Source organism: Lagopus muta, chromosome 14 (genome assembly GCF_023343835.1).
Source record: "Lagopus muta isolate bLagMut1 chromosome 14, bLagMut1 primary, whole genome shotgun sequence".
Lineage (NCBI taxonomy): Eukaryota > Metazoa > Chordata > Aves > Galliformes > Phasianidae > Lagopus > Lagopus muta.
Genome location: NC_064446.1, coordinates 14,494,554 through 14,520,302, shown reverse-complemented (window position 1 = coordinate 14,520,302; position 25,749 = coordinate 14,494,554). Strand labels below are relative to the sequence as shown.

Here is a 25,749-nt window from a genome sequence, read left to right as displayed (position 1 = left end):
GGAGGAGAAAAGGGGGCTAGTAAGAGTGAAGTAACTGAAAGGAGAAAGGGAACTGTGGAAGAAATGATCATAAAGAAGAGGAGCTCAGAATATGAAGATTTTGTAAGTCTGTGGTAGAGAAAAAAGAAAACAAAGATACAAAAAAACCAGAATAAATAGGAACAGTTTAAAAAAAATAAATAAGAAAAGAATACCATGGGGTAAGAACAAATACACCTGACATTTTTTTTAATTTCTACATGAATGCAAATTTAATTTTCGTATTTCAGCCATTAATGATGCTCCAGCTTCCACACAAATTTAATCCCTGAAATCTGTGTTAATGGAGTTATTTATTATCATTTGGTACTGTGGCATCTCACAGATGTTCAGAACAGTCTCAGCATGCTAAACTTTGGACAAGTCTGTGTGACATTCCACACGATCTTCAACCATCCATTTCTGTTCATATGTTTTAGTGAGGGTTTATGGAACTTCCTAAGGTTGCCTGGCAATGGCAAATCTTGTGGTAGTAGTTTTCAGGCTGAGCAGAGATGTAAAACTTCATACCAGTCTTTCTTTCCAGGTGAATATAAAGTCTGAGGACAAATTTAATTCTAATGACTTTTTCCACCTGCAAATGAAGATTGCATGGGCAGAGTTAACACTGGCATTTAATGGTGAGATTTCTTCACTATGATATTTATGCTAACCAATTTTTGTGATGGAATCCATTGTAAAAGTTCCAGTAGTAATAAAAGACACTATAAAATAAGGCCTCCATTTTACAAGGTACTCTGCGAAATAACAGAAGATGGCTTTTGCCACAATGACTATATCTGCTAGAAAGATAAGAAAGTGAAACCATCTGTTAAATATAAAAATACAGTCATTAAATTGGTAAATGTTCTGATACAACTTGAACAAACTGATGGGACTTGAACGGACTGATACATGTGGGGTAGCATTTCTTTGGTTTGCTTTTGTTATATTATTCTGCACATCCTGAAGACAGTAATCACAACTGTGCCTCTTCTTTATTTTTGCAAGTTCTTTGTGGAGTCAATAACAACCTTTAGCAAACAACCCAGAGTGCCTAGGATAGAATTCTGCTCTGAGGCATCATTCAGAAGAACCTGTTTCTTTTTACTGATGACAGAGGAAATTGTGAAGGATTAGCCTCAGAAGACAGAACTTAAACATTGCCTATGCCAGCCTCAATCTTGTCTTTCAATTTCAATGTAGTTTTGACTTTGATTATATTTTTTTTGTGTGTGTGTGAGAATTCAAGTCTTTTCAATTTTAAAAGTACTTTTTCTCCTTTCTCTTCTAGACAACTGTAGGCAAGATAGCTTTGCAAGGTGGTGAAAACTCAGCCCCCCAAAACCACTCCCAAGCACTTTATTTATCCATTATTTGTACTGTTGTTTTGCTTGAGTCACTGTGTTTCTAATTCACATCTACCATAAACTACAAACACCTTTTGTTTATCCCAGGACTGGCCAATATTTCAATTCTCATTACTCTGGGATATTACAACTAATACCTGCTAGTAAATAGGTTGCAGAACATGTGGGGTTGTTGGGGGTAAGTGGTTCAGGACGTAAACACAGAGGATTGCAGCATCTTCAAAGTAGCCAGTGTCACTTTGTCCACTAGAAAACCACAATTTTTCTGCCTTTGACATACTTGTAGCATTCTTGTTTCAAGCATTTAGCAAATTCCTGCAAAATTCCAGATTCCATTGCTATAAAACATGGCTGTTTTATATAGAAAAAAAGTCAGGAGCAGAGGCAAATAAAGAGGTCAAATCAGAAGTTGTATTTGTGGTATTTCTAAATTGTAGTCTATTGTAAAATGGACAAATGTCTCAGTAGCTTTGTATAAGCCAACGATCACTTACTGCACAGGTTAAACTAGTTTTTCTGCACAATTGCCCAGCAGAGCTAACAAAGCTGAATCTGCAGTCCTGAGAGACAGAGGAGGAAATAAATCCCTTATCTGTTAAAAAGATACAGCGGTGTACAGGAGGTACGAAGGGATGGTAAATCAAGGTCTGTACCACTGCACGTACTTTTAAAGTGATTTATTTTTAAATCCACCGAAATTACAAGAGCAAAATTTTCCTAATGCTAATAAAGTAGTGAAGGTACAGAGTAAAGTGCAGAAATGCAATTTAAACGTTTGCTACTGTAAAGATTTTCTTTCTTGTGTGAATGTTTTTAAAAAGGTCTCAGTGGAAATGTGCCTTAAAAGAGGAGGGGAAAACCCATCACTAAACCTCCACAGAAGATTTGGAGGACTCTACAACAAAGACTGCAGCCACTGCCTTAAGAGCTACGGAAACGATCAAGATGGTGAAACAGTGAGTCTTGCTGTCATGCAAAGATAACTGGGGAAGTAGAATCTTTTATATGACATGTGTGTGCTCTTGCTGCTGGCTTTACTCTAGTGGTAGACAGTTGCTTGCTACTGGCTGTGATGTGGGATGAGTTCAGTATGGCTTTAGGGTAAAAACGAGTGTCTGGTTTCATTTTCCAGGCATCCTTTATTTAGTCTAAGGGGAAGTCATCCTGCTTTATTTATGTTGTCTGCAATCCGGGTGCTGAAGGCTTTCTGTATTAACTGAAAGTCCCGAAGTGCCCTATTAAGACAACTGTAGCACTGCTCTGCATGGGAAACATAGCTGGAACTGAGATCCGGCCCTTTATCCTTCTGCGTGTGGAATGCTTTCTGCACCAGACTGTTTCCAGATTAAAGCCTGAACACGCTGCAGCACGGGGAAAGTGGCAAGGCATGACTGTAATTACAACTTCTGACCAAATGATTTGCACAGCTCGCATGAATTAGCAAATAACATCCAAAATCAATATTGTGGCACTTCTTACAGCTGAAAGCGTATTAACTCTTCAGTACTTCTAACTTGGAATAAAGAAACTTTTTACATCCAAAATACTAAGCAGTTGAATTATCCACTATAGAGAGTTCTTACATTCTTGTATTAGGATTAGAGGCAACTGTAGCACAGGCCAGAGATAAAAAACAGCCAGCAAGTGTGTTTCAGTTCTATTCAAGGATAATAAACAGGTTGGAGGTGAAATGTTGCAGTGAGGAGATAGAGATTCCTATCAGAGTTCAATAGAAAGTCTGCACTTTGCTGGATCAAGAAAGATTAGCCATGTTTTATGAAGTAATTAAGTGAATGAAGATGCATTTCTGACACAAGTATTGCATGTAAGAATGTAATTAGTTTATATGCAATGATTCTGTAGTTTACCATTCAGGTCTTCGACTGGTAAGCATATTAGCCTGCTTTATACTAAGCAAAGTCAACTGTACTGGAGTCACCAAAGGACTCAATTTGGCCTGCTGTGCCAAAACAAATATGTTTTAAAGGAGTGATCTGATGTAAATCTATAAAAAGTAGAACTCCTACAAATTTAGTGGGAACATGTTCTGCTGCTCTATACAAAGCTGATCTGGCAATTCATGGATTGCAGAAATGGTCAGTGGAGGATTAAATTAGTCTAACCTCCAGTGGGATCATGAAGGGAATAACAAGTGTATCCACATAACACTGGTAAGCACTGACATATATAACAATCCTCATGTATTTGTGAGTAGCAAACAGGACGGTCCGGTTTGGATTGGATTGGGTTGATTTTTGTTGTTTCATCATCATTATTTTTCTTTTTTCTTTTTGGCAGATCCCCAGCAATGTCTGGGATGAACCGTGTGAGTCAAACAGAGCTGTATACAGCCTAACTCTGCATAAAGCCTATAACTGTGTATAAGTAAAAAATGAGAAAGCCTGTGATCACTCTGCCAGGGGAAAGTTCTTTAATCCTTACCTGTTGCTGAAACTAATGCTTATATAGGAACATCTGTGCAAAATGGAAGTGTCTTCGAGTGCAACCCCAGACAACCTTTAGAAAAATGGTACAGTACAATGTAGAAGGGAAGGCGGAGCAAGGTGGTTAGGCACAGATTTACATCCACGTCTGCAGGGCTTTGGTTTGGATTTCTTCTATTTGTTGTTTTTATTGGGTTATGTTCTGACCTCCTGCAGGCATGTAGCTTTCATTAGATTCTATGTGCATCGAGGGGAAAATGCAATGTGGGGTACTTATCTGGGTTTAGACTTGTTCTCTGCTGTTAAAATTAATAAACCTTCATTGTTTTTTTCAGCCCCAGAGGCTTTTATTGTGGTTACGTGTTATTTAGGAACTGTATTTAAAATCAAATCCAGGACCAGAACGGTGCGCTGGGTTCAGTGCACAGATACAGCAGCAAAAGATTAATAAACTTGACCCTTTCTTGTGTTATTAAAAAAAAAAAAGAAAGAACAAAACAACACAAACCAACCAAACCGTTTGAAAAAATGGAATTAACCCCATTTTCAGCTTCCTGGGGGAGAGAAAGCAATATTTTTCCAAGACAATAAATTCTGTACTTCCTATCCCTTGAAAGACTCAGCAGCAGGTGCCAAGGAGCGCCTTCCTCATGGCTTTTGGGGATGGACACGGCAGCAACGGGTGGCACAGAGCGCGCCTTCTCCACGTGCTGCGGGAGCTGGAATCTCCGTGTTGTAGGGGAGGGAAATTCAGAAGTTTGGGGTGACCATCCCGCCTTTGACATGCCATGACTTCTGGACATTACGAGGCCATTGCCACGTACTACCCAAGGCTTTTTACAGCTGGTGTTTGCTGGGCGCTTGATTTGTTTTTAAGGTCTGTTTCACGGCTGTGGCACAGTGCTCCCAGCAGTCCCTTCACGAGACCTGGATCTCCTGAGGACGATCAGCAGCACCGCTTCCCTGCCAGCACACCCGGCACGCGCTTTCTGGGCGCGAGGAGGGGATTTGATCCCCACCTCCCCACCGGAACGGGGTTCTTCGCACCACCGACCGTTACCACGGCGTTACGCACGCGGGAGGCGCCTCAGCGCCCCGCCCTCCCGGTCGCACCGCCGCCGCTCGGCCCGCAGATGGCGCCAGACCTCGGCTGCTGGCACCGACCCCGCGCACGCATCCGCCCGCACACGCCCGCAGCCGCTGACGGAGCCCGGCGGGGGCTGCCGGTTCTCCCACCCGCCGCCTCTCCGACCGCCGCCCGAGCAGCGGCAGCCGCGCGAAGAAGAGGAGGCGGCGGCGGAGCGCGGAGCTCCGTCCGACAGCAGCGCGCGGAGGTAGGGGCTCCTTCACAGCCTCGGCGTGCGAAGTTCGCGGAGCTGCGGGAGGCTTTGCTGGGGTTCGGTAGCGCGTTCTTTGCCCTTGGTTGGCGCCCGTGCCCGGCGCGGGGTAACGCGTTCTGTCTGCGCTCTCGCCGCTGCTCCTCAGGGCTGGGCGGTTGGGTGGGTCTGAGCGGAGCTGCCATCTCCGCAGCCAGAAGTTGTCGAGAAACGCGAGGGGAGCGAAGCCCGGATCCGGGTCTCCTCAAACTTCCCCGCTCGAGGAAGTGGCCCCCGCAGCGCCCCGCTCCTCTCCTCTGCTTGCAGATGTCGGGGATGCTGGTCATCGCTGCCTGGTGCTTCCTGCAAGTGGAGAGCCGGCATCCTGAGATCGTCACGGGGAGCAGCAATCACGGCAATTTCCTGGACAATGACAAATGGCTGAGCACCGTTTCGCAGTACGATAAAGACAAGTACTGGAACAAATTCAGGGATGTAAGTACGGCTTTGTTTGGCGCATACTTCGTGTTTGCTTCGTTTGTACGTCTTCAGTGTGTGGCTGCTGGCTTTTAGAAGATGTGAGTGGAGGAGAGATGTAGCTTGGGCTGCTGCGTGTGCTGAGGATGCTCGGAGCCGTTTGGGAGCTGGGCAGGCGGTGCTGGCATTCTTGGTTACCCCATATCTCGGTGTGCATGGGGCTCCACGTCAGTCTTATGGAGACAGAACGCTTCTCGGCTCTCCTTCGAGGAGGAACTTTGTGAGAAGTTTCAGTGCCTGCTGCTTGAGGGGCTCGTTAACTGTAAATGAGGAAAGAATGTGTCTGTGAGAAGGGAATATTTACCAGCTCGAGCCACAAGGTGGTAAACACCGAAGGTTGCTGTTGGTTTTTGGGTTTTTTTTCTGCCCGCAGATTTGTCAGAAAATATCTTATTGTCCATTCAGATCGTGGAGATTTTGGCAGTGATGTGTGTTTGGAGGATGCGATGCCTTGACTCAGTGCTTATCAGCCTAGAGAATAAGCATAACTTCAGTATGCATTGCTAGATGTACCTGCGGTAAACGTATCACTTTCTTAACACGGAGCTTTCACTAGTTTGAACACGTCGGGGTATTGCACACAAATGAGCAGAGAATGGAAAATGCAACGCTGCGATGCGTGTAGCGTTTCTGGAGCTCCTTTTGCTTTCGTCGTCTGTCTGTTTGAAAAAGCTTTGTTGGAATGCACACAGAAATGCCCCTCCGTGTTCCTAAGGCTGGATAGGGGAAACGTTGCTGTTGGTCAGGAGCAGACTGGGGTTAAATGTTCTTGGCTGCATGGGATTTGTGTACAGTGGCTGCTGAGTGATTGTAGGAAAGGGAAGAGTGGCTGGCAGTTCTGCTAGTGCTGTTCTGTAAGTTCGCTGTGTCAGTAGTCTGCTATTTATTTATTCTCATTTAGGAAGCTCAGGTGCTTTCCTATATATTGCAAAGTTAAAGTTTGCTGTTATGCAGTTTTCTCCATAGTCTTAACAATGTACCTTACATTGCAAAAAAGGAAGCTTCAGTTGTTAAATGTTGCCTGCTTCTGCTTAGCTTATTTTCTATATTTTTCTGTAGTTCTGTGTCTGAAAAATCATACTGAATTTCAGTGTAGCAAAGTATGGATTTATCTGTAGCACCAACAGTTAGATCAGAATGCGTATTTGCATGCAGTCACTGTGATGACATTCACCTCTTGGGACTACTGAAGTTCTCATATAATAGATTCCTGGAAAAGCCAGCAGTGGTGAGGATGTTAATTTCTGTGTTCAACTTGATGTGCCAGTTTAGCACCATCTGAAAATCACAGATTGAAAGAACAAAGTACAAATTCATCTAAAAAATATTTTTAATTAGGGACAAAAATATAGCAGGAGACTCTTCACATCTTTCAGCAATTTCCTTTCAGACTGAGACTTGTATTAAATTATATTCACTGAACTTGAAGATTTCCTTTTATGCCTTATATAAATAAATGTAAAGAAATCTGGAGCTCTTGCAACTTCTCTTCAGATCTCCTTTCCCCAGCCTCCAGTGTGATTGTCACAGACATGATTGCTCCTCTTAGGAAGAGGAAGTTGGCAACCCTGTCCTCAGCAGGGGGTTTGGAGCTGGGTGATCATTAAGGTCTCTTCCAACTTAAGCCATTCTATGATTCTGCATTCATTAATATTACCTCTTTCATGTTTTAAGGTTTCACAACTGAAAAAGGCATTTTAAGACTTTCTGAAAATACAAACGAAATCTGTAAAGCCTGCGTTCTCTCCCATAGGAAGAACTGTTAAACCAGTCCTCTGCCAAGCAGAAGCAAGTAATACAAAATCATGCAAATTTTAAATAACTTTCTATTCAGCTGTTTTAATGGTTCTATTTAATTACTTCAAAACTAGCATGTTATAACTGTGTATGATTATCCGTGAAACATTTTATGTGGCAAATTAATAGAGACTGCTAATCATCCTCTAAGCTTTTTCAAAGAGAAAATATATAAGCTTGCATACATAATTAAACTTTTAATAACACATTTTCAACCGAAGTAATTGTGGTGTATCATAATCTTCTGTGAGAGCTTCTGTGCACAGAGATGAAGACATGCATATGTACAGTTTCTGCCAGCAGGAAGATGTAGTAATGACAGCACACTTCTTGCAGCAGTGCAGAGATGTTATTGGAAGAAATCTGGTTCTTGCTTTATGGCTGAAATATCTTGGGGTAGACTGCATGAAAAGTGCTTCGTGAGAAGACACATGAATTAACCTCTGTGTATGCTGTAGATTAGCATTTTGTTTATGATTGTTGAATTGCAGGGAAACTATTGTCCTGCCCTCCCTTCATTCTCAAACAGTAACTATGCATCATTACTAGATGAAATTCTCAATGTGGGATTTGTGCAAGAATCTGGAAGTGGTCTTTCAGTTATTGGCAAAACAAAACAAAACAGCTGTTACGGAGCAGAGGGCTTTGGCCCTACCCTACAAAGCAGCAGAAGCAATGTTGCAGTAACAATCATAACTACCTTTAGTAGCTTTCCTAGTTGTAGGTCACATCATATACACGACGTTGCACAAATATCTGCATAACTGTGTTCACGTGCACAGTAGGAGGAACGCTGAGTATATGCAGCTCAGCTTTGGTTGCTGTAGGTGTGGCCACTTCAAACAGTTTGTTGTTTGTAGTATGCACGTGTTTGTGTTGCACGTAAATCTGCATTAATGTTGCACTACCACCTGGTCTCTTACAATACAGAACACAACTGAATAGAAGATTTTAAACTGGGGTTCCTTCATCTTTCACAAAATCATTTGTGAAATCCTTTCAAAAATCAATTGGTTGGTCAACCATATTGGTCTGATAGGCCTGATTTGAGAGGACAGTTCGTTTGTGGTTTGTTTTCTGTAGGGCTTGTATTTCTGTTGGGCAAAGACAGCACGGTAGTTATACCTAACAGCCCTGCAGTCCTTATTTCTTCTGTGAAAAGACAGCAGTTTAAGCCTCTATTTTCAGCAGTTTCAGTCTCTGTTATATCGACATAATCAGGCTAAATTCACCAGTCTGACTGAAGTTTATAATGTAATCGTGCTTTGTAACATTTTCAAAAGGCCACAAGGGATCTCTTTTAAAAAACAAACAAACCCAGAACTTCACATTATAATCTTTTCATGTGGCCTGACCACAATTTGTGCAATATTTAGTTGCTTCAATTTTAAAACAAGCAGAGCCTGTTAATGAATACTTAAGACCATGTGATGGATGTGTTGTGAAGCACTTGCTCTTGAAAACCTTGTAGATGGTCCAGCCATCAAGTATCAACTGTGGTGTGATGTCTCACATTTTGATGTGCTTTAAATATGGTCTGAACTTGATATTCCTGTCTTCTACCCCATTTTCCCAGTCTGCTGTGGGCTTTTGATATTGATATTTATGAAAACAAATGCTAAGGCCTCCGTCATTCAGTCAAATCTGTCAAGAGAGGTTCGTTGGTTTAAGAGGAGCTCGAGTGCAAATTTAGCACCTGAATATGAAGCGAATCCTTAAAGTCTCAGAAAGCACTCATTATGTGGATAGCCATACATGTTATTGTAAGCTGCAAAGTCTCATTGTGTTCATAGAGGCTTGGCACAAAATAAAAGCCCTTGTAGTGTTAGACCTGTCTACATCAAAGATTATGGGAACACACTAATTCTGTTAATTCTGCTTGGACTTATGTCACGTTATTAATGCTTACATAAAAGAGGTAATAAGTTCAACTAGCTATAGATTAAACTGCGAAAGTGGAAAAGAAAAAAAGTTAAAAGAACTTAGAGGATGTAATACAAACCATATGAGGAATTTCTATGGGAATGAAAGCGAAGAATACTGACACAAACTGGTTTCAGTGCATGTTTATGTATGAAAGGTTGCCAGACCATGTCTGAGCATTAACTGAGCCATTTCTCTGGATTTTACTGCTTGCAGTTTCAGTTCAAGCTGTCATGTTGATGCTCCCATGCATCATATGTCCTGAGGTGTTTTCAAGCTATACTTGCCTAATAAACAGGATGGGAAATGTATATATAGATATAATCTCACAAATTCATTGTAGGTAAATAGTTGCATATAACTATGAGCAGTTATATGTAAGAGATCAGGTTATGTATTAGGTTTCTGTTGACATAGACCACCAGCCCTTGGTACAGTTTGATGAAGAAACGATTTTGGCCTTTATTCATGTACAACTCCTCTCTGAGTTCATCCTCACACCTATGCAGAGGCGCAGTGTGAGGTGGTGAAGCAAATACAGGACCAGGAACTGAAGGGGATACATTGCTCCACCATTGGCCACGATGGATTCAGGAGCTTTGTTTTGGCGACTTCCCGTTTCTGCACCTGCTTTTCTTCTTGTTCCACTTAACCCCTTTCATTTGTTTTGCCCATGATTTGGAGTCTGTGGTAGTGAAATTTGATAGCAGAGCTGGAAAGCCTGGCCAACGTGGAGAAGGATTGGAATACCAAGCAGGTAGAACTTGAAGACCTTGAGAACTCAAGTAACAGAAACGAAATTTTAAAGTACAAAGCAGAAGGTCATGGAACTGAGAGCTAAAATGAATTTATTCTGGGTCTTGGCAGCTTAGCTTGAAATAGATGAGAGGGAAAATCTGTGTGCTTTTATTGATTCTTCAGAGTTATTCTAAGTAACAAAAGTAGTGCTCCTCTGAAGAGAGGAAATGTATTGTAAAAATGCACAAAATAAAAGATTTTTGGTTCTGACGAAGAAATAAAATTATACAAAGCATAGGAGAGAATACTTCAGTTAGGAGTATTGGGAGCACTACTGATCAGTGAAATTAAAGAGAGACAAATTTTTACAAAGTTGGTGAGTCAAATGGCCTTAAGTGTCGTAGGAAAAGATGGTATACATTGCAAAGCCAATTCTGCAAGGGTAGATTTGCTTCAGAAAGTGCTTTGAGAGAGGGATACCAAAAGCTACTTTGTACAAAATTGAGATAGAGAAGTAAAAAATTGCTAACAAAAATAACTTCATTCTTGATTTTAGGATAAAAGGACATTAATCCACTCAGGTCTATGGTTCTAAAATCAGTGAGTTCTGTTTCAAAACGGAGCTGTATGATAACGAAACAGATGATGATACAATCAGTTGTAATAAAAGAACTTGGATTTTTTGTATTTTAGAACTCCAGATGCCTTTGAGTTTTAGTTCCCACCTCTTTGTTCAGATTAAATCCCCTTGAAGATGGTTGTCTTTCTCCCTGTCCATGTAGTTTTCAGTCTGGTGGAACTCCATCTCAGATACTCAAGCATCAGATCCCGTGGGACTTTTGGTGTAGTCTGGTTTATTCATGTTGTCTCTTTCATGACAGGTTCATGCTTTCAATGTGATCTCACTACCAAGGACCTGTTCCAAGATAACACCCAGTACAGTCAATGCTAAGGCGAAGCTACTTAATTTAGGATGGCATTTTCTTCTTTGATGTTCAGGTCTACAGGGTAAATAAAGTACTGTCTCACCCACAATTTATTACTACACAATTGCATTTTCTGTTTTCTTCATCTCAAATGTAATGACAGATTTTTCTTGTGATAGTAGTGATTGATAAATTTATTCCTGGTGAAACCATTCAGGCCCTGGAAGTTACATGGTGAGTAAGACAGTCATAAGGGGGGGTTACAGTACATTTAAAGAATACCTAATTAATGAATGCATCCTGACAGTAAAGTGGCTGGGTAATGTAACAGGACACAGGCACCTCAGACGTGCTTCCTAGGAGATTATCATTCCATGACCACCTTGAGATTTAATGGAAGGTGAGGGCTGTGTGCCTGGATTCTGGTGGATCTGGACTGAAACACAATAGAGTTGAAATGTGATTTACAAGTTCACTCAGGCACTAGCGTACTTTCTCTCTTAGGGCAATCCTTATTCAACAGAGAGACAAGGCTGGAATATAAATGTAATTGCAAAGTACAACTGAGATGCATCTGCCAAAGCTGCATGAAGTTTAAAAGAGTAGCAGAATATGGGACCAGGTTTGTGCAAATGTAATTCACTATTAGCTTCTTACAAACAGCACAGACATGCTGTGGGGGAGCTGTTAGGTCGGGCCTTGAACCGATGATTGAGCACCTGGTATAGGGGTGCAGCTGGCCCAGGGGGCACAGGCAAATTGCAAGCCATCTGAAGGGGTGGACCCAGGGTGGGCTCATACATGGGTCAGCCACAGGAGGGAGAGCATCCCTAGGACCTGGGCTGCTTCCTGAGAAGGGAGTGCAGTGTAGGCAGAGAGCCCCTTCACCACTGGGGTGAGTACAACTCTTCTTTCTGTATGTGACTGTTGGCCTACCTGCAAATACTTTGCCTGGTATCGCTAAGAACCTGTCAGAAGCAATTTTGCTTCTTTGTGAGCAGAACATATGCTTAGTGATAATGCATGTCTCAGACTTGACACTTTCCTTCTGCAGTGGGAAGGGGAATAATAATGGCATTTATGTCAGAATAATTAACTTGGGAGGTACAGAGAGCCTACTTCTTTATGATGACTTGACACGTATCCACCTTGCCTAGGAATGACCTGCGACTCTAAAGCTCAACAGATCAGTGGAAAACTATGATGTTAGTTTCTGCATTTCAAGTTATAACTCAAATAGTTTTTGTGGACTGCAGCAACAAATTACATTCCTGCAACAAAATCCTGTGTGTTTGAAGCTTGCATTGCTATCTTCTACCAATTTTTAGAGTAATCATTCTGGAATTTTACTGCTTTCTGTCAAATACCACATCTGAAGTATGAGGACTAGTTTTCTCTTTCATAATGTGTTTATTCAAAGGCTGTTCAATTATGTATTTCTCTGTGTAACCAAAAATGAAATTAATCCAAAAGATCTGCAGTGAGGTTCTTTTGATACTGATGAGCAGGCTATCATTGACTTCAGCAAAGCCTGAGTTTAACTGCTGTATTCCTTGTCTTCCTGTTTTCTTAGACAAAGTACTATACATGAAAGACCAATTTAAATAGCTATTTTTTGCATATGGAGGGCACTATGGAATTGGAGAAGGCTGAAAGTTGTATATTTTTATGACAGCATAGATAGCTTCATTGTTCCAGGGAGATGCTTCAATCCGAAAATCAAACATCTCCAGTCTACAAAAGACACATCTGGCCAATCCCAAAACAAGAAAGTGGAGTTGACACAGCTAAGTTGAGGTGATGCTGCTGTCTCCAATGTGAATTTCTGTATCTGCACCACTTTGTTTCAGCTTTATGCCGGACTTTTTTTGCAGCAAAGATATCAACCCTTAGCTTTGAATAATCTATCATCAGGTAGATTAACACCTGTGGTGTTATCATTTGTGGATTAGCTCCTGCAGGTTGGCAGCTAAAATTGAATTATACATTTGGACTGGATGTCTAATGCTTAATGAGTTTCAAGGCGAAGATATGATTCAAAATAAAGTTTACAGATAAGTAATTGCTAAGCTACTGAAGGGAGGCTTTGGCAGGAACCAGGATGGTTTTTATCTGTCACTTCTACAGCTTGGTTTGTAATCCAGGGTAACGGAAAATCATTCTCATTAAATAGATACAAGGGGGCTTCAATTAATTGTGATTTTGGCTGTCCTCTTAATAAACTTAATGTCATAAATCTACTTTGCTGATTGCTTTCTCGTGGGCAGATAGAAAAATACTTGATTAAAAAATTGCGGTTGAAGTAACTATGTCAGGCTGGCTTTCAAGAAAAGTTTCCATGCATCATGGCATACCACTGGATTCTGGCAAACACTGGAATTGATAGAGACAGTGATTCTTGTCTGTTTATACAGGTTATTTTGTAACTGTCCAATTGGGAAATTTTAATTTTAAGTACTTTCTAGCTTGGAGAACAGTCCTTGCCTTTCTGTGCTTGAGTTTCCTTGGCTATTCAGATATCTATCTCAGCTCTGTCTCCTGTTCTTTTATACCATCCTCTATGCCTTTCTCTTCTTGTTGTAATGCTTGGGCAACTTTAATATGAACAGAAGATCAAAGCAATAGAGGCAGCTGCAGTCTCTGGGTCTGGGAGTGAGTGGGCAGGCAGGAGCAAGGAGATGCTTTAACTTCTCCCCCATGGATGCTGAAAATGATTGTTGCAGTGTTCAGACAAGAGGCTGTAGCAGGAGGAGGCTGAGCTACTTTCTCAAAGGAAGGAGTGGAGAAAATTGTTTTCAGAGTGGTGTTTGTATTTGTGCTAGGGATGTCGAGATCTGTGGTAGAATTAAATGGTAATTGTTAAGTATCAGTAGAAATGAATTTTAGATGCTTCAGAAATGCAGTGACAGTGATTCCACTTCTGTATATATTTTCACTCCCCATAGCTGCTATGACTGCTTCGCATTTTCTTCTTGTACTGTCATCCCAAAAACATCAGATGGAAAATATTTCCATTGACCTTCCCTACACTGGTACAAAAAAGAATTGCTTTTCCATATTGCTCCAGTGTGTTCCCTCTCCATCTTATTGCAGGGGACGCAGGGGTGCACATTAATAACTTCTGTAGCTGAAAACTTAACTGTACCTACAGATGTACAGTAGTAAATTAAATAAATTGTTCTGAGATAGAATTTCATCCAAGACTACTGTGCTTTGGGCAGTTCCAGTTCCTGGAAGAACCCTGTTACTCCACAGTGTGTGTGGAGAAGCCAATTCCTGATGTTCTGTTAATCTGCTCTTTTGTGGCATTCTTTCCCACCCAAATTCCCAAAGCAATTTTTTGACTTGGTCATGCATACCAAGTTGTAGATCTAGATTAGACTGATGTGGAAGCAGAGGATAAAACTTGTTTCAGAGTTATCCATCAACCTAATGCCGGATCTAACAACAAAATTGGTGTCACGTGAGGCCCAGAACAGTGCTCTTTTACTGATCTGAATACTTGAATACAGAGAGGTGGAGCTTGGCAGTGTCCTTTGGGCATACGTGCCAGCATCTGACAGCAGTGTTTAGTGGGTTAAATTAATTTCTTGTTTGCTAACATAAGCTTCACTCGGTATATTAGGGAGAAACTTCATCCATATTTCCTATGTGAAGCAAGGCTAGCCAACCTTCCTGATGTTAGACTAATGTTTTGTCTTTAAGTACTAGATAAGTACAGCCTTAATATCATATTGAAGGAGGACTAAGTATTTTCAATTAAAAGATAAAAATGCTAAGCAGATTTCCTGAATCTTGCTTTATCATAATATCAAACTGCATCTGGCAAAACTTAGTAAGCTTCAATCTACTCATCTTTTTAGAACTCGCTTCATCTTGCTAAAAAAGAAACTACTTCCCATTATAGAAGGAACTCTTCTTCTTTCAGGACATTATAGACATGGGGTAATTAGTAATTTAAATTTAGAATTGCCCAGAATATTCCTTAAACACAAGTATGAATCTCCAGATTATGGTTCACTGAGTCTAACAACATTCTGAAAGGAATTGTGACATTTAATTAGAATAAATATGAACTGGAAAAATAGTGCACAACTGTCAGTAACTCTCAACAGCAATTGTGGCAGGTGAAGAGAACTGGTACACCAAAGAGATTTGTTCATAAAGATACGTAGAGTAATTCACATCAGTAGCCACAGATTTACTAGTTCAATTATTCATAAAAGTACTTATGTAACAAAGCAAGTTGGCTATAACAAAATGCTTAATGGTTTGTTTTCAGTCAGATAGTGAGATGGAGGCATGCTGTATTAGGTGGGAAATCGTAGCTAGAATGATCTGGTTTAGATCTGAGGTCTGTCATCACAGAAAATACTTGGTAAAAGAGGAAGCAAAGAACATGCCATATGTCTGTGACTCTAGGTAGTGGAATTACACAGACGAAATGGGAAGTAGGTAGATATGGTGAAATGTGCCCTTCATTAGAGAGGATTCCAAGTTGATCATATTGCTGAGGTTGGACGGAGAGAAGAATAGGAAGGGATTTGGAGAGGATACAACTGCAAGCTGTTAGCTGCTGATGGCCCACACCCAGGTAGCAAGAGTCCTCGTGAGCTTCTGGTAACCTCTACTTAAGAAGTGTATGTGATTCTGGGCATGGTTGTGATGATTCTCTTGCTGAGTATACATAAAACATTTTGGACTCCAAGAAACCATGGTTGGCTTATTGTCAGATGAGAAGCTGTAAACATCTGCTTCTGTGGTCTTCCTGTTGTGAGACTTGTGTGGTAAGTGGTATTGGTTTAAATGTGATAAACAACAAAGATGCGTTGTGGCAGGGATACGTGTGCTTTAACGCATGTTTTCCTTGCAGTGTGTTTGTGGATATCTGTAGCATTCGTAATTAACTCAGGAACAGATGGCAGAATCTTGGTTTAAAACAGAACATCCACTAAATGAACGATCATGCATTGCTGCAAGTTCATTTGAAAGCAGTTGCTCTGTTCCCTCGGATGGTGCTTAATGCAGCCCTGCTGAGAGTAAAGAAGGAAAAGTCTTTAACAGCTGGTGAAGTTCAGTGTGTGTAGGACCTCTATAAAGCAGGACATTTCAAACAGCTCCTGAATGCTAATTTCTCATGCGGTATGAGGATGATTTTCAAGCTTCTGTTGTTCTGCATAAATGAATTGTTATTCATGTCTTCATATATGGAGCAAACAGAATGAATTGTCTGTAAGATTTTTTTTTTTTCTGTCCTCATTTCCATGCAGAAGACTACAATTATGTCATCTGCCAAAATGTTGGGAAGTATCATACTGTAGCTTATTATAACAAAAACTTCTTATATTTTGCTTGTGTACTTTCAACTCCAGAGTTGTGCTGCAGTTTTTCAAAGCTGGAAAACACGAGAAGATATTGTCAGCATTTCACCATGGCACTTGTTTCACATTGAAAGCCAGAGGGCAAAGGAAAGTGATTTCTTTTGGTTCATGTAATCTTTTTAGAAAGCAGGAGCAGACCTGCAGGCACAATCTCTGAGATTTATATGAGGTAAAGCTCAGAATGATGAGATCTCAGATGTAAAAACTGATTGATTACCTAAGTGATATGGTTCTCCAAATTCAGAAGTTAAATACAGTTGATTTTCAGGAGAGCAAAAGCAAGGGGAACAAAAGAAGGCTGCTAGAGGAAAATACTGTAAATATATTTTTCATCAATGAGGTAAAAACATGGTATTTCTCTATCCCAAAGGTACTGAATGGATTATTGCAACCAGCCAACTTAGATCAAACCTTTTTTTAAGGATAAATGAAGCCCTGTTAAAATGTTTGTCTCTGTGAGATGACCTGCATTTACCTGAATAGTCACGGTGAATTGGGCAGTCTCTTTGTCTCTGAAACTATTTTATATCATTCTTTATACCTGCAGACTGTATGGATGTGGACATAAAATACTTCTGTGAAAACAGTAGTGCCATTTCCTCTGTTTGGAATTGCTATTACCTCTAAAAGTGTGCTGTGTACTTTAGGCAGTATCTGTAACATCCAGTGAAATGATGTTTGATAGCTTGCATTTTTCTCCATATTCTGAGCTATAAATTTCAATGTGTTGTGTACTGTATTTTCTTATTCCATCATAAGCTCCCTGTATCTTCTCACAGTGAGTGTTTCATGGAATAAGTAGATAGCTTTGCACCTGCCTACAAACCTTCGTTATCTCCAGTTTTTGTGTAAAACTGACCTGGGATGTTTCCAGTATGAAAGCTCAGGTTTTCATGTGTTTGCCATTTAACTTCTGTGTGGGTGCACTGTCCAGTTTCTTTATTTTCTTCATTGAACTGTTTTTTCTTATTCAGTTCAATTGATGGGTTCTTTAATTCTTTAATGTTTTATCTGTTTTTTTTTTGTTTTGTTTTGTTTTTATGCATCACAGTGGCAGCTCTGAGCAACTGCAATACCTTGGTTTTTCTCTTCTCTTTCTTCACTGTAACAAGTGCTTAATAGTAAGCTTCTCCTCACCTGGTTTCTTTCCCAATTTCACTTAACTGTACATCTGCCTTGTGTCAGCCTTGTAATATCAGAGGAGATGGCTTTCTCTAAGAGATAGCATGCCTGGGGAGAGCTGGCAGAAAACTATATTCTGTTAGAGCCTGTGGGCCACTTTCTGCAGTCTATGGAATCTCTTCCCAGGAGCACCGTAGCAGTAGCTTCTGTCACAAGTTCTTGGCTTCAGAGGTAGATGTTTCTTAATTGCTGAAAGTATGGAATAACAAGATTTATCACCCAGGATCCGATGCTGCAGCAGCTGTGCTACTCGCAGCTTCGACTGTCTTGAAAGGCTGAAGAATTATATAGCATTCCCTGTAATGACAGAGTTTACTGTTACCTGCTGAGTTGCAGAATCGTTCCTTTCAGGTTAGGCTGTAACTTGCATTGATGTGATTGTAAGCAATAAGGAAGAAATGAAGACATCCTGAGTGTCCCAGCAGAGTATTATCTAGGACTGTTTATTGACTGGCTCCAAGTGCTTTGAGGTAGCATAGGAGACATACCACAAGAAGTTACAAAGGGTTGGAAACTCGACTTGTTCTTTTTAAAAGTATCATTAAGTTATTTTCTACAGGAGCAGAACGTGAAAAATATGCCTGGCATGATGTTATAGAAAGCCATATGAAATCTGAAGTCAGGGAGTAAACAGCTCATTGCTAGCACTTTAGGGGAATGACAGGAGGGAAAACAAAAAGCAATTTTATAAAGCAAGACGTTTACTACACGGAAAGTGTTCCCTTCTGGGGGAAGGGGAAATGAGAATTGTTGACCACTTTGTTCTAAAACACTGTTTATAGGTCAAATTCCTGATTTGGAGGTATGTCTACCTTCCTGAGCTTTCTGGTAAGGCAAATGTATGGTTCAACTTAAATCATGCAGCATTTACACCCTGCTGTGATCATAAAGCTCTCTCCTCCCTTCTTCGTTATATGTCAGCAGCAGTGCAAGCCCTTTGCCTGTTTAGCATTTCTGAGCAGAATTGTTTTTACTGGACCTATACACATACAGCGTGTGTAGGAGATGGGTAGTGTTGTTCTTCATATACCTGCATAGAATACATCAACTGTCTTGGCTTTTACCTGTCTTCTAGTTCATAACTCCATGTGAATCTGGCAGTGATTTCAGTTCTGTGCTCAGTTAAGGACATGCAGTGTGCGAAAGGGAAAAGCTGGGAAGGTACGAAGTAGCTCTTCCTTCGTTTCAGCCTCATCGTTTGAATTAAATGGCTTTTTCACTTTTGGGAATAGCAGACTGAAATACATGGGTTTGTAGTCTCTAAAGTCTGGATCTTAACCTTACTGAATACAAGAAATAGGCTGTTTTCTATAGACACATCTTAGTGTTTCAAAAATTCATAGGAAGTTCCCAAAAGTGAAGCCATGGGAGCTATCACTGTAATTTGGATAATAAAACCAATAAGCAAATGTCAGACTAAAAATCTTGGACAGCCTTGCTTAATAAATGAAATGGCAGGCTACCAGCCAGTGTTAAAAAGAGTATCCAGCTGATGCTGCTTTCATCCCTATACAATTGGCAGCGCTCCTGGGTTGATGCCTGAGAGAGTGTTGGTGCTTGGCCTGGATATGATTGCACATGAGTGGGCTAGGCCACTAAATCATTTGGCATTTCTGACAGTTGTATCCCAGAAGAGCATTGGAATTTCTGCTTGTTGCAGTTGTGTAGCATAGCTGCTCTGGGGGAAAAATCCTAATTTTCTTGATCTAATTGGAAGGGATCTTTATTTTATTTCTGGTAACCAGTTCTCTGCCTTGTACTCAATTTGGTGACCATTTCATACTTAAGCTAAGTGTCTCTGGAAAGACAAAGAGGATATCTTCCTGCTCTGTGCAAGGTTAAGCTAGTATTTCTGAGAGGACTGCTGCTAGTAAGGCTTATCCTTCAGGTTACATTTTCTCCCTTTGGAAATGCTAAAACACCTTACTGATGTTATTTGAAATATATGGTCTTTAAATATTCATTGACTTACATAAGGGTAGATGGTGTGTTTCCTGAGATTTAATTCATAATAAATCTGGTGCATGCCTTAGGTAAGGAAGTCTTAGTGGAATCAAAGCATCTTGGGTTACAGGATCTGGATTCATTACGGATGAAAAGAGGATACATAAGATGTCTGCAGGCTGTTGATGTGAATTGTCCACTTGTCCAGCTGGTCTCTTCACTAATTTGAACAGCCTGTAAAGATATAATGGCTGCTGGATAGGAAGCGATGAGAGCTTAGCTTCTCTAATAATTAATAAGTCACTAGACAGTGCTGTTTCAGAACTATCAAAACTGTGGGTCTCTTCAGCCATCTTCAAACAAGAACTTGATTTCTGTCTCTTGGGTAAGACTTGACCAAGCATTGCCACACAATGTCTTCCAAGAATGTCCTTTTTGCTCCTTTAGACTTGGTGTATTCTCTGAAGTCGACTTTAAGGAGGATCTCAGTTCTCAAGGGAAAAAAGAATTCTAAAGGATTTCTCCTAAAAAGGTTGTTAGCAGGCATATTTAAAAATAAATGTCTTCTCTCCTTCCCTACCCCCACTTTTCTTTCTGGAGTGAGCTGTGAGACAGCATTGGTTGAATCATCCATCTGAGTCATGCAAACAACTGTCATTGTTAGATGTAAAGATGAGCTAAAAAGCTGTCACTCGCTTGGGAGCATTTTTATTTTTGTCTCACTTGTCCAGTGAGGGAGGAGTTCCTTTTTGCCTCCTTTCACATGGAGAATGACAAAGCCAGTGTTCTCATGGCTACAACCTTTACTTCTGAGGAAAAAAACAAACAAACAAAAAACCCAACAAACATTGCAGGAATGTTTTACCTCAGAGGATGTCATCCTGAAAGTCTTTTTCATGCACTTGTGTGAACTCTGTGAAGGTGTGCAGCTATCCAGGTGGTCCTTCCCTCAAAATGTCAGGACTTGCACAAGTTCTCTGTTGCCTGAAGTCATTCATTCTTGCATCTATGGTCCACATTCTCATGCAGAGTGCTAATGTCTGACTTTCAATACAGCTGTTTCTCCTTACCCTTCTCCATCTCCTTTCTTATTCTCTGTTGCTTTGTCTTTGTATCATAGCAGCTGACTCTGGAATACAGAATCTACATCTCTACTCGGTCTCCTGGTTGACTTTGCATTCCTAATTCTTATTCTGTTTACTGTTTTTTTTCACTCTGTCATCACAGTTGTCTTTCCTTTTTCCTGCAGTTTGTCAGTGCTAATCCTTCTCACCTCCCTTGTCATAGTTATCTTTCCTATCTTCTTTCCTTATCCAAGTCCCCTGAAATTTTGCTTCCAAGTATTGCTAGCCAGTAAATCACAGCCCATGGACTTCCTTCATCCAAAGTTACGGTGTTGTGATCAGTCTGATTTTGATCTTAAGTGTGGGTCCCTGATAGCTGGTGTGTATTCCTGCACTATCCACCACAGGGTCACCTTCATACCTGAAGAGAGTATGCCACTGCCCTAAGAGGACAGAACCTCTACAATATTATGCAAGCTGACTTCTTTAGCCACAAGTGCTAAGTGGGCAATGTTGGTATGTCTTCAGTACCATGCCTGAAGTTTTATTCAAATTGCTGTTTATAATGAAGCAAGTACTTGCACAGATAAAGCTTTATCATGTTCAGATTGAAGATAGCACTTCATTGTGTTCCAAAGAATCATAATAAACCTTCTCCCAGGTTCTCTTATCTTCTTCCTGGAAAACCATGGTTCCTACTTACCTGATCTCTTACCCATTGAAACAGCTTCCCTGAGAGCCTGGCAAAGTTCAGTGTGAGGCATATAAATTCCTCTTTTTTTTCCAAGAAAATCAGCTGAGGTTCTTGCACTTGAGCTATTAACCACCCTATAAGCTGTACCTTCTGTGTGCTTGTTTTTCTGTCTGTGCTCAGACCCAATGCAACCAAGAGACTTTTTGTAGATCCCAGTAAGCTGTTCAAGCAAGCAGTTGTGGTGCTCCCACTGTGAAGTAAAAGAAAAATGAATTCTCTTCCTATTCAGTTATATTTTGTTATTTTTTCTTACTGTTTTTGTACTGGAATTTTCATAGATGTTGGCAGGATTCACATTTAGTGATACATTTATTTATCTGCTGGTTGACATTTGAGATGCAGTTGCACAACTGGAAATTTGAAAAGCTGTTTTCAGTGGAAAAACCACTAATTTTAATGTAATTTTGTCATTCAGTCCTTGCAGTGGGATTTTGTTTGTATCAGAAAACGTTTGTGTTTTCTGCCATAAAATATAGATAAATTACCAAAAAGCAGATGTTTGTCCTACAAAAATATTTTGGAAAATCCTCCAGTGACTGCTTTGCTTTCTAAGACTTCTTGAAATCATGACACACTTTACCTACCTTTGAAGTGCTGCTGTCTGCAGGTTGAAATGTAGCAGCTGGTCTTACAAGAGTTAACCCAAACTGACCCTATAAGGCTCAGCATCTGACAAAATCACAGTGTGAACCTGTAAGGTTGCAGGCAGACCTAAAAATAAGTGGTGTAAACTGCTGACATTTCTGAGTAAATGACTGTTACAGGACATTCTGGATCGTGCTTGTGTGTTTTGCTTTGTGGGTTACAAAAATTCACAGGATATATTTTGTGAGATCGGTTTTATTTTGGATTTTAATTTTTCTTAAAACTGAGCTTGTCTTCTGTTTGAGTGGGCTTGATACTGCTTCATGAACCCACCTCAATGGCTTTCATTATAGGACCATTTCAGAATGACGAGGTGACTGAATTTTCTTTTCCATTTCTGTGTTGTTGAATTCCGAGTGCTGGCAGGACTGAAATATTAGTCACTGAGAGAGATTAGCTATTATTTTCAGGAAGACTTTTGACATCTTGGTCCTTTTAAGCTTTCACCTTAAACAAAACTAAACCATTCTTAATAGTTGCCTTTGTTCTTGTTTCATGGTTGAACACTTCTATTTCTGACGTGTGGCTCTCTTGCCTGTGTTGCTTATCAAAATCAAATCAAATTCCTGTTCTTGAACTCAAACCTCTGTAAGTTTCCAACTTTTAGCCAGCTGTAGATGTTGGATATTTTAGTTTTTGAATAGCTGTTTTTAAGATTGACTGATTCCTCTGGGACCAAATTTCTGTTTAGCCATGATTTTTCCATCAAAACGTTGAACCTTAGTCGTGAACTTAAAGCCTCTTTCCTTTTGAAGACAAGAAAATAATGAAAAGAAGCCTATTTTTCTTCAATGTTTTCAGCCTCTTGCTCTATAAAGCAGTAGCCTTAAGTCAATTTGTAAGTGTAGAAACACAAAGACAATTTCAAGTCAGGAAATGAGCATTATCCAAATTGTTCTATAGCAGTTGTTCAGTGGCACAACTCTTATTTAATGTGTGCCCTGCTGCCTTCCCATTGAGCTGTTACTGGTAGCACTGAGTTGTCTCACATGGTCAAATTACAGTTAAAAAAATATATATATATAATCAGATGTTTCTCAATTACAGATGCTGGTGATCGTATTTTTTTTCTATTCTTTGGGAAAAAAATATTTTAAACTGTTTTGTTTTGTTTTTTTACAAATACTCAATTTTTAGTTGCCACTTAAACTGCTTTATTTTTTGGATTTTATTTTATTGTTTTTAATGTCACATCTCCAAATGGATATGAAGATCAATACTCTCCTTCACATACAGGGTGTCAGATGATCTCTGTTTCCTTTTTCATTTGAAGTCACTGTTCTCTGCTAGTGGCAGTCATCACAACTGGGCTCCTCTACTCCACAGAGCGAAAGTGGTTACATACAAGCTTGGACTGAGGCAAAGGGACATTCACCCTTTGTGTGAGTTCATATTTCTGATTCAGCTTAAGCAAATGTGGAGGGGATGTAGGGGAAGTTCAGAGAAGAGCAACTTTTTAGTAGAAAGTCAACAGTTGTTTCTCGCAAGTATAATAAAATGAGCTTTAGTCATGGATTCATAACAACCGTTGCTACTTCTGCTGCAATAACAGCGCGTCTAATAAGGAGAGATCACTGTGCTGCCCATAGAGAATCAGGGATATGCACTGTAATTCTGAGCATCGATTTGCATACATTAAGAAACAGTGACTCTGAGTAAAGGCCAGTTTCAGCATTTAAAATTTCACCTACTTCTGGGATGCCCAGGCGTTCACTTTATAACTGCAATGCTGAGAATTTTGTGGTTCGTTTCAACTTTCACCTTTCTTATATCCTTTTTCCCTCCATTACTTAGATTTCTCAACAAGAAGCTTGGCTAAAAATTGAAGATAATACATTTGATTATAGCAATTTGCCTTCTTTCTTCCTGTGTTTTGGATTCACTAATTTGCTTATTCTCACAGGCTCAGCCTCATGTCTTTCAATTTTCTTTTCATAGAGTGGTTCATTGCCTTACTGTTTGGTCTGATAATAATTCTTTCATCTTAATATATTTCTCCTTCCTGTATTAAACTTAATTTCATCTTTCTTTTAAGTACTTTTCTTTTTCTATCCCTTTGGCCTTTATTCTGTTTCCAGTAACTCCATTTCCTGTTTCATTCTTTTCCATTCTTTAATCTCCTTTGCTAACTTCCATGCCAACTGAAATTATTCAAGCCATTGGTGTACGTTATAGTGAATTTTCACAAATTTTAATTGAAAGTGCCTTTCTGGAGTACATCCAGCAGACAGAAGTCCAAAACACTTTTTTTTTTAGCAAGGAGCTATAGTGGGTGAAAATGAAACATTGACTAAAAATCTGTTAGGTTTTTTTTTGGTGACTCAACTGCACTCAGCCATTGAAGCTATGCCAATTTACACATTTGAAGAGCTGATAAATAAATTTTAAACCTAATTATTGTTACTCATCAACTCATAGTCTTGAGTACTATCTACATTCTTCTGTCGTATGTTAATAGAGTATATGAAATCTCTCCACAAAAGATGGAAGAAGAGCATGTGTGTTTCTAGATTACAAGAAGGTTTCAGGTTTCTGTTAGTGCTGTGTGACCGTCAGAATGCTTCAGCAGAAGAGCTGTTGGTTGGCTTACTGCAATGTGTGATGAAATGATTGGCATCAAGCTGATCATCCTGTCCTTTCCCAGAGAATAAACAAAAATTCAGGAATGAATCACTTGGAGGAAATAGCATCTGTTGCCTTTGGAGATGATAATAACCTTCAGAGACAGGACTGTGTATTTGTGTATGTGTCCATTTGGTGTTTCTGTCCACTCAGTTTATTTGCCTTCACAATCTTGCATGTAGGTTGTTAAAATAAACACTTTTCACTTCCAGGAGTCATACTGGCTGAGACCAGACAACAGCCTAACATAGTATCCTCTCTGTGGAAGAGTCCAGTCACAGATAAAAAGGTCAAGACTTCAAGAACCAGGATAGAATCAATTGCTTATTTCCCTTTTTCTCTTTGGGACAGCTTTTGCATTGGGCACAGTGATGTCTCTGCTGCCCAGTAGAACCTTGTAATTCTTCTTTAGAGTCTTACTTCTGACCCACACTAGATGCAGATTAGAGGTATCTATTTAGTTACTGTGTTTTGTAACAATATGAATGCCTGGAGCTCTGTGGATAGGTAGTTGTACTAGCCAGCTACATGTGGAAGAAGGCATCCTGCATACTACAGAACTTTGTTAACGTGCAGGAAATGATACCCAGTACAAGCTAAAAACTCATGGAAATAGTAGAAGCTTCTCAATGCAAAGATAAGGGGAACCTGAAATGCCTGGAGGTCTTGCTTTGTTTATAATATATGCCATAAGGGAGTGTTACCTTGATCATGATTTAGCTGTTTTAGTCTGTTTAAATTTGCAGCTCTAATCTAAGTGAGCAGTGGTATCTCTACTCAATCAATCTGTGTCTCTTCTGATACTGTAGTTCAGAGTAATTCCAGATACAGGCAGTCTTCTCTAATTGATTTTATTCCCTGTGATATTGCATTTGATATGGCAATTTTTGCTGTTAGAATTTCATCTGACAGCCCATCTCAAGTGTCTGAAATACAGTGTTTTGTACTACCTCAGATTGCATACCAACTGGGCAAGAATATTAAAGTCAACTTTATAATATATTGGTATTCCTCCAATTGATATTTTCCTTACAGCAGCTGATGCAGTAGATTGTTGAAATGTATCCCAAATAATGGCTTAAAAGATT

At 40.0% G+C, this 25,749-nt stretch overlaps 1 protein-coding gene across 1 annotated transcript in view; it reads left to right on the top strand.

The window, feature by feature from the left end:
• Positions 1–4,605: 4,605 nt before the first annotated feature.
• Positions 4,606–25,749, top strand: part of SPOCK1 (SPARC (osteonectin), cwcv and kazal like domains proteoglycan 1) — a 257,730-nt gene continuing 236,586 nt past the window's right edge. Inside the window, exons 1-2 of the mRNA XM_048961050.1 lie at positions 4,606–5,166; positions 5,476–5,643. Of these exons, the coding sequence (XP_048817007.1) occupies positions 4,621–5,166; positions 5,476–5,643 (714 nt within the window). The 5' untranslated portion in view covers positions 4,606–4,620. The remainder of the gene's footprint in view (positions 5,167–5,475; positions 5,644–25,749) is intronic.